The sequence below is a fragment of the Cottoperca gobio genome, chromosome 18 (genome assembly GCF_900634415.1).
Source record: "Cottoperca gobio chromosome 18, fCotGob3.1, whole genome shotgun sequence".
Lineage (NCBI taxonomy): Eukaryota > Metazoa > Chordata > Actinopteri > Perciformes > Bovichtidae > Cottoperca > Cottoperca gobio.
In genome coordinates this window covers 9,759,161-9,773,542 of record NC_041372.1, presented here as the reverse complement: position 1 = coordinate 9,773,542, position 14,382 = coordinate 9,759,161, and the positions used below count along the sequence as shown (strand labels likewise).

Genomic DNA, 14,382 nt, shown 5'->3' with positions numbered 1-14,382 from the left:
GACACAAGTTTTTATTAAAAGCACTACTACTGTTTTTGAAGGAGAGAATCCCCCCCCCCCCCCCCACTCATTATTTACAACATATTGTACATTTACTGCGTACCCACAAATAATATCCCGCCTTTACTGACTGCAGGGGGAGCTACAGTATTATTCCACAAAAGGCTACTGACACAAGCTAACAAGCTAGTGGACAGCACAACAACTGAAACGTCACAACGGCAGTACAGCTCGGCACACACGTCTTTCTCAAAGCTCTTGTGCTTGATGTGATCCTGACTGAAGTCCTGATCTGTAGTAGCGTTTGGAGTTTATTCAAAGGCACTTCCTGATTTTAGATTTATTTTTTTTTTTCAAGGTTTGTCTTGCGGTGAGATAAATAACTTTTAAAATGTTAACACATTTCAGTATGGGGGTGAGCTTTTCTTGTATCATAAAAAGACATTGTATCCTGTCTTCTGGCCACAGAAGTTACACATGGCAGCTAGTTGTGCACGGCAAGAACGAGATGATTGAACTTGTGCGTGCATGTGACAGCTATGACACAAGGCGTTTACAGGAACACCCAGCTCTTGTCTTTGCAGCAGGTCTGATATGTACAATCTGGTTGAGCGATGGCTAGTATGATTGGCATTTCAAATGTGCAGTGCACAAGGAAACGTTAAAGCAGGGCTACATGCTCACAAGAAGAGGTAAACTCTACAGCTGTAATGCTGTAAGATACTAATCTCTGTTATTGAATGCATGCACAGTCACATAGTGTCTGTTGGTAGTAAATGATCTCCCACAAGCTCCCAGCTGCACACTCACGTACTCCAGTGTTATAAATAAGGTCTTTTATAATGTCTCATAATCGTCACACTTCTTCTTTTATTTTTCATTTCCTGGTTGTCAGAAACGGACACTTCCTACTAATTAAGTCCCTGAATAATCGTAACTTCTGAAGAGTTTGTATCCACACATCGTCCTTTAAAAAAAAAGGATTTCATGTAAACATCCTTTGTCCGTTGATCCTAATTAAGGGTGTTGGCCTTGCCGCTGCTGACCATGCTCGCAGCCTGCATGACTCTGTAGCGCTCTCTGAGGTTTCGCCGCCTCACGTGCTCGTTGGTGATCTCTATGACGTTTCCTACGGGGAACCAGCCCTTCTGACCGTCGGACAGGCGGATGCCTTCATAACAGCCTGGGAGAAAGGAGAAGAGGAAGAGGAGGGGGTGGGAGGAGAACAAACAAGGGAAGATTGGAGGTTTCTGTATCGTTCATGCAAGAAAGTCAAAACAAATCAATAAACTGCTACGATGAGAGGATTGAGGAATGAGGCAGTTACGAGGATCAGGGTGTATAAACAAGCAGAGTCACAGGAAGGGGCGTGTTAATGATACAAAGTCAGATCAGTACGTTCACTTTTGGATAGCAAACCTGTCGACTACATTTGAAACCTTAGTCAGACACTAATAATGCCAACTATAGTGCAAAAATGAATTTGACGCAAGCACAGAATCATGTCACGTTTGAGTTTCAGTTGCAGAGTTATGGTCTGTCAAAGAGGAAATGTTTACTATGCTGTATGTGATCATCTTTTCTCACATCAACTGTGTTTTGTTTTGATCAAAAAACAAACAACTCTTTGGTTTCCATCCAGGTTCTTACCCTCATTGGTTTTGCGGATGACGTTGATGATCTCAGTGGGCTCCAGGGTGAGTTCGTCTGCCTGCTGGGCAATGTACTGCTCCACACACTGCACCTGAGGACAATCTGACACACACACACACATGCATAACAGTGAGAAACTACGGGCATGAAACACACAACCCCATACTGTAGTTTCACTTTGAGTCCTCTGTGTGTGTGTGTGTGTGTGTGTGTGTGTTCTCTCACCCCAGTCCTCATAAATCACTTCATCTTCATCTCTGTCTGGGTTGGTGGGGTTGGGGAAAGCCGCCATCCACCTGTGCATGTCTGACCTGTTCACAGAAATGGTTAAAAAGCTTATTAAAAAACATTCGGGGATCGAGTGCCCGCTGAAATCCTGAGACAATCCCGGAGCACAGAGCTACTCACTGGGAGGGAGCTTTTAAAAGCCGCTCCATCATGCGTCCCTGGTGGTTTTCCAGCAGGGTGAGGTTGAAGCACTGCTCACAGGGGGGGCCGCTGCCCCCGGCTTCATCTGCTGACTGCACCTGCACCAGAGAGCGGTGGGCGTGGTCGAGTACCACGAAACGCTCGGCACTTTTCCAAGAAAAGGAAGGGAGAGTTTTTGTTTTAGTTTTTTTGTGGATATTAGGCAAACATGAGCTCATCAATCCCTTCAGGGACTTAAATAATCATGTGCACTGATAAATACTGAAGCATTGGACAGTTGTAAGTATTTCATATAATATGCATCTTGAATGCAATTGTTTTTTATTTGTTATCTGCCGTCTCTTAGGCAACGACGGAACATTTGAAATCTACTCTCTTCCTCTTGTCTTCAAACACTACTTCCTTCCACGTTTGAGGAAGTTTGGAGTGAGTTGTGTTTGTGCGGTCGGTGGTCACGTTCATGGTGAAAGTAGCATTATGGCAGCTTGTCATTAAAAAAAAAAGTGCTGATGGGTGACATCACATGCAATCAGTAAACATCTAAAGCACACGCTTCATCTGACACGTGATGTTTTAAGTTAGCTGACAAGTCAAAACTGTGTTTCTGTGTTAGAACTAAGAAGTGCAAAACATTCAAGCGCAAGTTTCTATCTGGGACATATTCCATTATACTTTTACAATTTGCTGTCAATCCATCTGATGGTTTCTAAAATATTTCAGTCTGGACCAGAAGTGGTGGACCTACAGACCAACGCCAGACAAACACATGTTTCTAATCAATCTTCCTCACCTTTTCTTGGCAGCGATGATGAGCAGATCATTGAAGAGGAAGAGGTAGACGGGGGTGAACTTTGCTCTCATGTTGAAGATGGTTCCTCCTTTGGACATTTCCTGCAGCTCTCCCTTCTTCTCCAAGTATCGTGTCTGGGAGATGATCGGGATGGCCTGGAGAAGACGCGAGCAAAAGTAGGAACATTTAGCTCTGACGCATAAAAACTATGCACACATGTTCATGTGTTTGAGTTTACCTTGAGCTTGTCAAACTCCAGCGTTTGAGAGACATGGATCAACTCCTCCATCTGTCTCATCTGCCCCACCTGTGTGTTACACTCATCGATGATCTGTGTGGGAGGGACAAAAACAAGACCATAAAATAAGCACTAAATGGATAGACACGCTCCTGACTTCACATTCCCTCCAGCTGCCGCTATTTAAAACTGGCTGCATCTCATCGGGAGTATCAGGTTTAGTCTAAATGTCTCCCTGTTTGAGCAAACTCTCCCACTGCCTTTGTCCTCAGTGACAGGTATGACTCACTTTCACAGCAGAGCTCATTCAATAGGAAATCCTTCAATCAGACAATGGCTGACGTCAAATATCCAGAGGCATGCGAAGCACTCGGGAGTCAAATGATATGGATTTGTAGACGGAAGAGAGGGTGAAGAGTGAGGCGCGTTTACCTTCGACACAGAAGCCAAAGCCTTGGAGGCCGTCTGCTCTTCTTGTGTCCTCTCCTTTGTTCTCCTCAGGATGTTCTGAAACGACAAACAACAACTTTTTATTTCTGAAACAGACAAACGGCATCGACAGGATGCATCTTTTCCCATTTAAATGCAAACAAGGTCATAAGATTGAGACGCGGCGTGTTTGCTCAAAGGTCCAAGGGGCAGTGACGAGTTTGAGCAGAGCCGATTACGCTGCAAAGAGGACATTCAGCAAGACGCCGACAATAAACTGACCACAATGGGGCATAAAAAGAAGCTTAGCGGCTATAAGGTCTGTGTGTGTATGTGTGTGTGGGGCCTTGTTAATCTGCCCATTGAAGCAGGGATTCATTGAACTACTGTGTTTATCCTTTACTGTGAAAAACTGCATTTGGACAGCAACATGTACCGAGTGTTGCTGTCATGTTGCTCACCTCAATGAGCATTTTGATGCGTGTTATTCGCTGGAAGGGCAGCAGCAGGAAGGACATGAAGGGCAGCCGCTGGCATTTAGGCGACTCTTGGAGACGAGTGATGACCGTAGCAAAGTGCGTGTTGTTCTTTCTGCAGACACACAAATGCACATTTATGCACACATAATAATTGGTATTTAATGCAGCTATCTGAAAAATGGCAATTTTAGAGACTTCCTTACAAGAGCGAGGTGTAGGTTTTATCCTGGTAGATCTGGTTGCGGACGTAGTCGATGTAGGCTGGGAAGTTGTGCTGGGCGTGGTAGTGGATTATGTCACAGATGTCAGGGAAGACCAGGTCTTTAAATATGCGGTCCTCCAGGTCCTTCAAGAACCTGTGGAGTCAGACGGCAAAGGCTTCACCAAACGCTAACACAGCTGCTTTTTGAAGAACAACGACGATGCTTTAATTCAGGGCACCATATTTACTGCAGGTGCTGTATAGCCATCGCTAACGTGGGTGGGAGTAATGGACATGATATGCTTGTGTTTTGGCACAAATGGTTCATATCTGTCTATAATATATAGGAAATGATTTCTCGGACCCCACTTTGAAGAATCACTGCTTTAATTGACTTAGGAAATGACTCATTACATCCTTCATAAATCCCCTTCCTATTTCCCTTTTCCTTTATCTCCCTTCATCCTTCCTTCGGCCACGGCTCACCTCTCGCTGACCTCTCGGACCCTCAGGATGTTGGAGAAGAGGGTTTTCTTGTCTCTGATGATCATCGTCTCCTCCAGCTCCCGGCTGTCCAGGAAGTGTTCGGTCAGAACTCGCAGGGATCGAAGGTAAGAGGCCTCAGATGTCAAAACCTCGAACATACTCTGCCAGAAGGGGAAAAACAAAACCTGAATATAAACTTCAGCCTTTGAATGATACTGTGGATGTGTCCCATTTTGCAAAAATGGAAAAAGGGACTCAACATTTTCCACTTAATTTTTTTTCTAAGGATGGAAATGTCGCTGGCTTATCAAAAGAAATGACACCATCATCATTTAAAATATCGGTACGCACCACTTCCTGTACTTAAAAGGATTTATTTCCTTAAAGTCCTGCCTGATGTTGGAAGGTCAGAGCAGTAAAAACTGTAAAAGCTTTCATGTTCTGGAGGATAGAGTGAATCAATATGAAATTACAGCAGTGAGTGATACGGCGAGGCGGAGTGGACCTTCATTTATATAAAAACATCAAGTTAAGATGTGATTTAAAACTTGATACTGCATCTTCCATTTCTCTTCTCCTCAGGTCATTGATCTCTCCACATTAGGCTCTCCCTTCTCTCTCTCCTCACCTCCTGGTACTTGCACTGCTCAGGGGTGAGCTGCTCCAGCACCCCTCCCTCCCGAACAGCTGGGAGGTCCTGCCACAGGGTGCTCTGGCCCGGTGTGGGCACAGTGCTGCCCCTGGGTGCTCCAGTCCCAGTCCCAGTCCCAGTTCCAGTCCCAGCTCCAGTCCCAGTCCCACCACCAGCCCCGGAGCGACGGGCTGTCCAGTCCATGGCGTAGTCCACACTAGTTTTACTGATGTTACGACAAACGGTCTGGCGTCGGATCTCCTTGGTGATGACAGTGGCACGATACGTCTGGTACAGAGGCTCTGAGGGGAAACAAATCACAAAGTAAACCCCAGTATACAAGTAGCAAGCGATAATGGTGATGGCTAACATACTGACATCGTGTTACAGGCATCACTGTGACACTCTGACTCATCGTTCGTTTATTACAGGTGTCAGCCTTACCGTCCTGCAGCCGGGACTCCCAGCTGAAGGACGTCTCCCTCCTGAGGGAGTTGCTCCTGACTGGACGTCTGAAACGGGAAGTATGGAAGGAGGAGAAATGGATCAACCAGGGTGATATGAAACCAAACATGAATGACACAGTTAGTGATCACGCCAATGTGTTTGTGTGATGGCGGTAACTTACGGTTCCTCCACTGCGTCCTCCTCCGCTCCTTCTGAAAAGACCATTTGCAAATCATTCACTGCTCATCTCAGGCGAAGATAATAATGTTTGTTCAGTACAAACCTTTTTTCTGTGTGAGAGATTGCATTGAGGCACTACTGAGCCTCCTGGGATCCGTCTTTGGTCGTGAAGGTGGGGGTCTGTGAGGGTTGAGCGGGGGCGGAGTGATGGCTCTCTGGGGGCTCAGCCCGCTGGCAGTGGAACCGCTGGGGGACGACGGCCGCAAGTTGCGCCACTCCTCCGGTGTGGGCTGGGGGAGAGGAATGCCAACCCGGTGCACGGGCGTGGGGCTGCGACTGTCATGGATCACAGGCATCCTCGGCGGGATGGCAGGCGGCGCTTCGTCTGGGCTCGAGATGAGATCTGTGTCCGTCTGAAACTCGGATGTCGGGTCTGAGGTGCTGTAGGACAGTTTCGACCGGGAGGGTTGGCGCACTTTGATTAGTGGAATATCCAGTTCCTTACACACAGCTGCGGTCTTTTTAGGAGGGTTGACCACCGGAAGAGTGACCTCATAAATGTTTTCCTCCTCGTGTTGGGTGGACAAGTGGTGTATTTGTGGGGACTGAGCACGTTTTGGGGGAACAGGGGGAGACTGAGAGCGAGTGGCAGCGAGAGAGGTGAGAACAGAGTGAGGGCCCGGGTCCGAGCGTCTCCTGTTACCATCAGCGATCAAAACATCCAAACAATGGTGGAACTTTGCCTTGTCCTGTTTCAACACGTCACTCTCATCGATCACAGACATCCTGTCCACCTCGTCCCTTTTCTCTACCGTCTCTACCTCTACATCCTCCTCCCAATCCTCCTCATCCTCCACCCTCTGCTCTTCCACATCAGTCTCGTCCTCCTCTCCTCCTCCATCCTCCGCCTCCTCCTCCTCCTCCTCCCCACCGTCATCCACGTCCACGGGCACCCATACTAGTTTCATGCCAGGCCACTGGAGGTGGCACACACAACTGCAGCTTGGCTCGCAGCATGGACTGAGAGGCGTGTGAGGACGGTGCGCCGCCTCCGCTCCATCTCCTCCAGTCAGCTGAGTCTCCACCTCCTTTCCATCGGGCGCTGCACCCAAAAAGAAGCAACACAGATTAACCTTAAACATTTTAGCTCTTCATAATGTCACTATAACAGGACACATATAGAAGCTGCACACATCCCAGGCTAAAAGACTAAGCCAGTCTTTCCCAAAGTTAGCGTCGGGACCCAAAATGGGTCGCGGACCCATTTTTATTGGGTCGCCAATTGATGTAGAGTACATATATAGTTCATATACATTTTAAATTCATGGTTTGTTGTGTTCTTTACCACTAGTTCATAAGTGCAGATGGTTTTTGTAAGTTTGGGTCCCGAGAACGAGCCGTTTCCCGTCTACTGCTTTCCTACATGTGTATCCCAGAGAGGGCGGCCCACTATCATTAAAAGCTTTTTATTTTGCCCAGCTTCACACGGTGCACTGTTGGACTGTCGAGTCAGCAGTTCAGCGCCACACAAGCACGTCTGAAAGTGGTTTCTTCAAATATTCATGAAAACGTTGTGCGCGTTGCATAGGGGGAACAAAAATCCAATATGGACGAAAGGAAATGGAAGAGGTGGAGGGACGAGAGAGGATGCAGATTAAATGGGTAAAGATATTAAAGGCAAAGAAAACAAAGCAAAAAAGCTCGTGATGGATGTTTTTTGAAATTGAACTCGATATCCAACATTGTAAATTGTAATTGCAATTATTTTACTAATTTTCTAATATTTTATTATCAATACTGACCATGTTAGTTGCGGTCCTAATCTCCAGAAGAAAGAATATTGTTGTTTTTAAGATAATGTCAATCAAAACTGATGGTATGTGGATAAACATATCAGCATTTAATCTGACTGTACAAGAAGTGGAGGATAAGGACATCAAGAGTGATGGATGCTTAGCACAGTTCCCTGCTTTCACATTACTAAGGAGCGTGCACACACACACACACACACCCACGCTCGCACTCACACACAGATATGATCAGCTGACTGACAGAACCTGTTGGTTCAGATTAGCCAGCGGCACCACACCCGTCTGTTTTGAGAGTTCACATTCAGACAAATACCACGACTGCGCTGATTACACTCTTAAATCCATTAATGTACACACACACACACACACACACACACACACACACACACACACACACACACACACTCACAAAACTCTGTACATGCACACCTTTTGCATCACCTCACAAATGTGTGATTATGTAATGTTTTTCTTTCAGTTTGATCAATGAGATTGACCTTTGATCTAAAGCTAGTAGTAGTTTTTAGCTACAGGTAGTGTGAGTAAAATACAGTCATCTGAACTTTGTCCTGCAGATTATAAAATGCAATAAGTAACTTTAAACGTTCCCAGCTCTGAATAGCAGCCAAACACATTTTATTCTTATTTTCAAGAAGAAATGAGACGCACTTTACAGATCAGTGCTTATTCTTTTCCAATTTGTGATGATAATATAATACTATAACTATAATACTTCAATTTTACTTTGAACTTTTTGGTCGATTTGGTCGACAATCTATAGTCAAAAAAAAAAGAATATGTGAAATACAGTTAGGTCCATAAATATTTGGACAATGACACAATGTTCATCATTCTGGCTCTGTACACGACCACGATGGACTTTAAATTAAAGCTGTCTTCACTTCCTGCTTGTTTCCCTTCAGTTCTGTCTTCAGCAAGTGAAATGCTCACTTGGATTCAGGTCAGGCGACTGACTTGGCCATTGCAGAACATTCCACTTCTTTGCCTTAAAAAAACTCTTTGGTTGCTTTCGCAGTACGCTTTGGGTCATTGTCCATCTGCACTGTGAAGCGCCGTCCAATGAGTTCTGAAGCATTTGGCTGAATATGAGCAGATAAGAGAACTTCAGAGTTCATCCTGCTGCTTTTGTCAGCAGGACACATCATCAATAAATACAAGGGAACCAGTTCCATTGGCAGCCATACACGCCCACGCCATAACACGACCACCACCGTGCTTCACTGATGAGGTGGTGTGCTCTGGATCATGAGCAGTTCCTTCTCCATACTCTTCTCTTCCCATCATTCTGGTACAAGTTGATATTTGTCTCATCTGTCCACAGGAAGTTGATCCAGAACTTTACAGGCTTTTTTAGATGCGTTTTAGCTAACTCTAATCTGGTCTTCCTGTTGTTGAGGCTCACCAATGGTTGACATGGTGTGGTGAACCCTCTGTATTTACTCTGGTGAAGTCTTCTCTTGATTGTTGACTTTGACACAGATACACCGACTGTACCTCCTGGAGAGAGTTCTTGATCTGAACTGTTGTGAAGGGTTTTCTCTTCACCAGGAGAAGAATTCTTCTGTCATCCACCACAGTTGTCTTCCATGGTCTTCAAGATCTTTTGGTGTTGCTGAGCTCACCAGAGCGTTCTTTCTTTTTAAGAATGCACCAAACAGTTGATTTGGCCACACCTAATGTTTTCGTTATTTCTCTGTTGGGTTTGTTTTGATGGTTCAGCCTAATGATGTCCTGCTTCACTGATAGTGACAGCTCTTTAGACTTCATATTGAGAGTTGACCTCAACACATAAATGCAAATACCACACTTTGAAATGAACTCTAGACCTTTTATCTGCTCCTTGTAAATGAACTAACGTGAAAATAACACACACCTGGCCATGGAACAGCTGAGCAGCCAATTATCCAATCACTTTTGGTCCCTTAAAAAGAGGATACCACGTATAACATGTGTTGTAGTTCCTCCACCGTCATCTGATTTGGATGTAAAGCTGAAAGTCTGCACTTAAAGTATATTGATTGTGTAATTTCAAATCCATTGTGGTCGTGTACAGAGCCAGAATGAAGAACATTGTGTCAATGTCCAAATATTTATGGACCTAACTGTATATTAAAAAGTAAAATAATAATATTAATATGAAAACCACTGTACCTGATCGGCCTCCTTCCACACTGATGCTGTTCCCGTCCCGTAGGCTGCGGCTCATCTTCACAGGCAGCGGAGGCACTTTCTGTCCCCCGATCTGAAGCTGCAGACTGGCGCGGCCTGGTTTGGGCTTCACCGTGGGCGGCCTTTTGAACCGTTTGATTGCCGTTCGTCCTGCAGTACCATTGGTGGGTAGTTCCCTCGGTTCATTTGACTCCTTTTTGCTAAACTTGTTCACAATCCTCTTGACCTTCCCACCAGAAAGCCTCGAACTGCTGCCTCTGTCTCCCAGAGGAGGGGAGCTGCTGTGTGGTTTCGGTGGGATATCCGGTCTCGGTTTGAGGGGTCCAGGCGACGTGGACCGTCGGGATGCTTCGTGGACTGACATGGTAGCTGGAGTCTTCTCTCACCGTGTCTTAAACTCCCAGCCCTGACCAATCAGAGGTCAGGCTTTGACGGCAAAGTGAGTATGTCGTCATCAACTAATGGGTAAAAAGAAAGGAAAATAACGTTTAAATAAAGTTTGTCCACATAATGACACAGTTCAGAGCTAACAGGGAATGGGGGGGGGAGAGAGAGAGAGAAAGGGGGGGTGTAGTGATTACATAGAGAGCGCCTTCAACCTCTAGGTTAGTGGTTCTCAACCTTTATGGCTTGTGGCTCCTTAGAAAAGGCACGACTCATTATAATTAAAGTCGTTTTTTCCGTAGCCGACATAAACATTTACACAGTGCAATAAACACTACATGCTTCAGTTTTTGCGTCAGAGTATAATCTTAAAATGAGACTTTGAGCTCTATCCTACAAGTCCCCCACTGTAAGGCCTCAGAGGAGAATGAACTTTGCCCTGTAAGGATCCCAATCATTTCATATTCCGACAAAGAAAACAAGAGATGTCTGTTCACAAGGTGACGCAGTGAAGGGAAATCCAGTTATGACTAAAGATAATAGATTTTTCCATTGTAAAGTTTCCTAACATCTCTGTACAACTTCTTGAATTGTAATGTATTAATGACTCACGGCTGAAAAAGCAGGATCTTGTGTAATCATTTAGTGCTTTATTGGGTGGACTGCGTCAGCAGTATCGGGAACAGGGAAGCCGATCAAACACAAGGTTTCCATTTCAGAGCTGTCATTGAGAAGTCCGTCCATGGACGCCATTTTCAATATGTAATATTATTACAGCGTGAAAGTACACGGTGAAGCAGCAAATACCAATTCTTCTTCGGTTCAGTAATTCACCTTTAATACCTGCTGCAATCTTGATCCGCATCATATGATTTATGACACATTATTGTAATTAAATTAATAGTTAACCACCAAGTGTATTTTTTAAATCACCCAACCCTGTCCACTGTGGCCATAAAGGGGTCGATGAGTCTTAAGCTCCTCGTAACATTGCGCTTCACATACTGTAGATGTCCATGTTTTAAATATGACTCTAAGTGTGTGCTGCTACTCCTTAAACATAGACAACTCAATGACCGTACGTCAAATCTGATAAATGTAATTACAGATGTACACACACACACACTGACACGTATGCCTGCCACTGATTCAGTCCCTTAAACATTTAAACACTGAGACATTTCCTCATTGAAATGAAGCAGTCAAATGAAGCAGTCAAATGAGACATTTATTGTGTCTATAAAAAGAAACGAAAATGAAATCCATCTTCCATTCAGGGCGACCAAATGGCCATGCTGCAGATACTTCTCAGCGTGTTTTTCTCTGTGTGTGCGACAGCTGATGCCCTACCAAACCAAACGACGGTTACTCATCTTCTGAGTCGTGGAGTGGATAGAGCAGAGATCCAAAAAAAGACGTCACTGCACTACTTCACATCAATTTTGCATGTAGCTGCATGCATTTAGGATTGCACACACACGTTAGCCAAAGGCTGCAACAAACGGCAATTCTACTTGACGATTAATGCAGTGGTTATGTTTATGTCTATAAGCGTTTAAAAATACTGACGTGACACAGAGACCAATAAGCAGCTGGTAGCTGAACACCCCAAGTATTTATATTTTAACCACGAGAGCAGCATTTCTCAACGGATGTTCTGACGTTAGGTCAACCACTTTGATGCAGACTGAAATATCTCAACAACTATTTGCACGATTCAGAACGAATGCTTAAACACACACTTGAATAATCCCTCAATCAAATCAGTGGAGTGCCCCTTTAATGGAGCATTTACAAAGTGTTCCCTTAAAGATTAGAGCCTGTTTTCCATCTCATGTAAAGTGCCAGTGACTTCAAATGAAGTCGTGACCGGATCAGACAACATTTTAAAGAATTTAATCAAGCGTAGTTCCTAATACCAGCAGGCAAACAAAAGCTTCACAGACAGCAATCTACTTTTCGGGATTATTTTCAACAACACACAACCAGTTGCTGTTTGTTATTTACAAAGTGCACCAGCTAGTCAGACCAGTTTGGATGGGGATGTGCATGCTGCACAGTCGGTGAGCTTGCGATGAAAAGACAGACAGGGTTTCATGTTTCAGTCTGACGAAAAGAAAGTTCTCCTTTTGTCCTTCGTATTCAAATTCTTGCTTTAGAGTCCTCTCAACTTTCTTTATAAGCTCAAGAATCAGGAAACACGACATCAACACAGCATGTGTGGGTAGTATGAGTGTAGGTCTTTACCAGGTTTCAGTTTTGACCCTCTGGCTATTATCATTGTCTGCAGGGTGACATATAAACCTCAAATAGGGTGTGTACACTCACAAAGCACTCTTCTACACAATGCGGATAACACGTTCTGATTGTGTGTTAATGCACTTATAGACCAAGTGAGAGACTTGAGGTTACTTTCTGACTTTGTTTCAATCGTCCCCCACCAGACTTCACTTCTCCCTTTGCTTTCATGACCTGGTTAGTTCAATAGCTACATCGTCAAGTCTACTGCCTACCCCTACACACACTCAGGCTGGGTCAGTGGGCCAGTCATTCATTCTAGTAAGTGTATTTGTCCTGGTAAATCCAATAAATATCAGATATGGTGAGATCCCTTAATTTAGACCAGCTTGAGAACAATCCTTAAGTGCTTAAAGGGGCTGTCCATTAACACTGTGTGTGTGTGTGCGTGTGTGTGTGTGTGTGTGTGTGTGTGTGTGTGTGTGTGTGTGTGTGTGTGTGTGTGTGTGTGTGTGTGTGTGTGTGTGTGTGTGTAGATACAGTAGGCCATCTGCTCTGGACACTAATGGGTCAGTGTGTATATAATATGAGTAGGGGGGCTTTAAGAGAGCTACCATCACACTACATGTGATGTGTGTATGTACGCTCCACGTTGGACAGGAAGAGGGGGCGGAAAAGGTGTGTCGCGATGGAAAACACACTCACACACACACACACACAAGGGTGGGTTTACAGGAAAGAGGAATAAGCATATAGAGTTGGTTTGGTGACATAAGTGGTACAAGAAAAAACGCACGTATGGATATGCATATATAGATACAATATTTAGGCCTTATTTGATTGTGATATGAGGAAAAGTCTGAAGCTGCCAACAGTGGTCTAGCCTATTTTGTGTGAATTATAACGAAACACATTGACCAACACACAAACAATCGTGTCAGGGAAATGCTATTCATAAAATGATCCAAATCAAAGTTAGCCTAAATCAGCTTGTATATTGCGTAGTCCCGTACTGTTACCTACCTGCATTTACAAAATTGGAACTATATGTCAAGATATACAAGAACAAGATGTTCTACATTTAACAAAATGGGTTAAAATAATTACTTTTCAGTATGACAACGTCACTATAATATTATAAAACCCATAGCAAGTATTGCAACGGTTTTCCTTATGGGAACAGGTGCTTCGTCAACCGTCAACAAAACCGCACCTGCCAAACTACCAATTATACAATACTATTACTTAAAAACACACATTTCATAAGATAAAACTCACCAATGTTATTCAGGCATGTCTGGCTCTTTCTCGTCAGTTATTCGGCTCTAGTGTTGGCAGTCCAACATGGTTAGCTCTGGCAAGAAAAAAGCTTTAGGTTAAAATCGGTTCGCTAAGTTACGTTACTTTAAACGTACGTCGTCCCGCAGAGAAAAACGGTCGTTAGTTATACTGTTTAGAAAAAATATCCACAAAGTAAAAGCAAACTGGTTCAGTTTCTTTTTGTCTGAGCTCCCATCATCCCCCTGTTGTTGTCTCCTTTGTTAGCAGCAGCATGTATGAGAGGAGAGGACGGGAGGTAGGAGTGCAACGACCCCCCCTGAGGTCTGAAACCACCAAGTCACACCCATTAACATGGACAGGTTCCGGGAAGGATTTTCAAAATAAAATCTCACTTTAAGTTATCACTTGATGCACACCATTTAATTGAAGCCTGTGTGGTGGGTTTTACATTGTTTACCTTTTAAAAAAATAAAAATAAATAACGTTTTATGTATTTTATAATGTCTGTGTGTGT

General features: G+C 44.2%; 1 protein-coding gene across 2 annotated transcripts; it reads right to left on the bottom strand.

The window, feature by feature from the left end:
• Positions 1-41: 41 nt before the first annotated feature.
• Positions 42-14,155, bottom strand: arhgef15b (Rho guanine nucleotide exchange factor 15b). Of its 2 annotated transcripts, XM_029455283.1 has the most exons (16): positions 13,866-14,155; positions 9,948-10,423; positions 6,068-7,066; positions 5,966-5,996; positions 5,782-5,849; positions 5,335-5,639; positions 4,707-4,867; positions 4,222-4,374; positions 4,001-4,130; positions 3,543-3,617; positions 3,111-3,203; positions 2,873-3,027; positions 2,062-2,229; positions 1,879-1,964; positions 1,651-1,755; positions 1,014-1,183 (listed from the first exon to the last, which is right to left on the bottom strand). In XM_029455283.1, the coding sequence occupies exons 2-16, from the start codon at positions 10,327-10,329 to the stop codon at positions 1,014-1,016; spliced, it is 3,081 nt and encodes a 1,026-aa protein (XP_029311143.1). In that variant the 5' UTR covers positions 10,330-10,423; positions 13,866-14,155. The 2 variants fall into 2 exon arrangements, with proteins under 2 accessions (XP_029311144.1, XP_029311143.1); XM_029455284.1 differs by lacking the exon at positions 13,866-14,155 and having other exon boundaries at positions 42-1,183; positions 9,948-10,329.
• Between the last annotated feature and the right edge of the window lie 227 nt (positions 14,156-14,382).

What these genes read in the sequence shown, in the direction of transcription:
- arhgef15b (XM_029455283.1), bottom strand. Translation starts at nt 10,329, where the DNA reads ATGTCAGTCCACGAAGCATCCCGACGGTCCACGTCGCCTGGACCCCTC. An exon ending in AAAACCTACACCTCGCTCTT is followed by an intron (nt 4,131 to 4,221) that starts GTAAGGAAGTCT and finishes GTGTGTCTGCAG; the next exon opens with AAAGAACAACACGCACTTTG. An exon ending in TGGAGTTTGACAAGCTCAAG is followed by an intron (nt 3,028 to 3,110) that starts GTAAACTCAAAC and finishes CGTCTTCTCCAG; the next exon opens with GCCATCCCGATCATCTCCCA.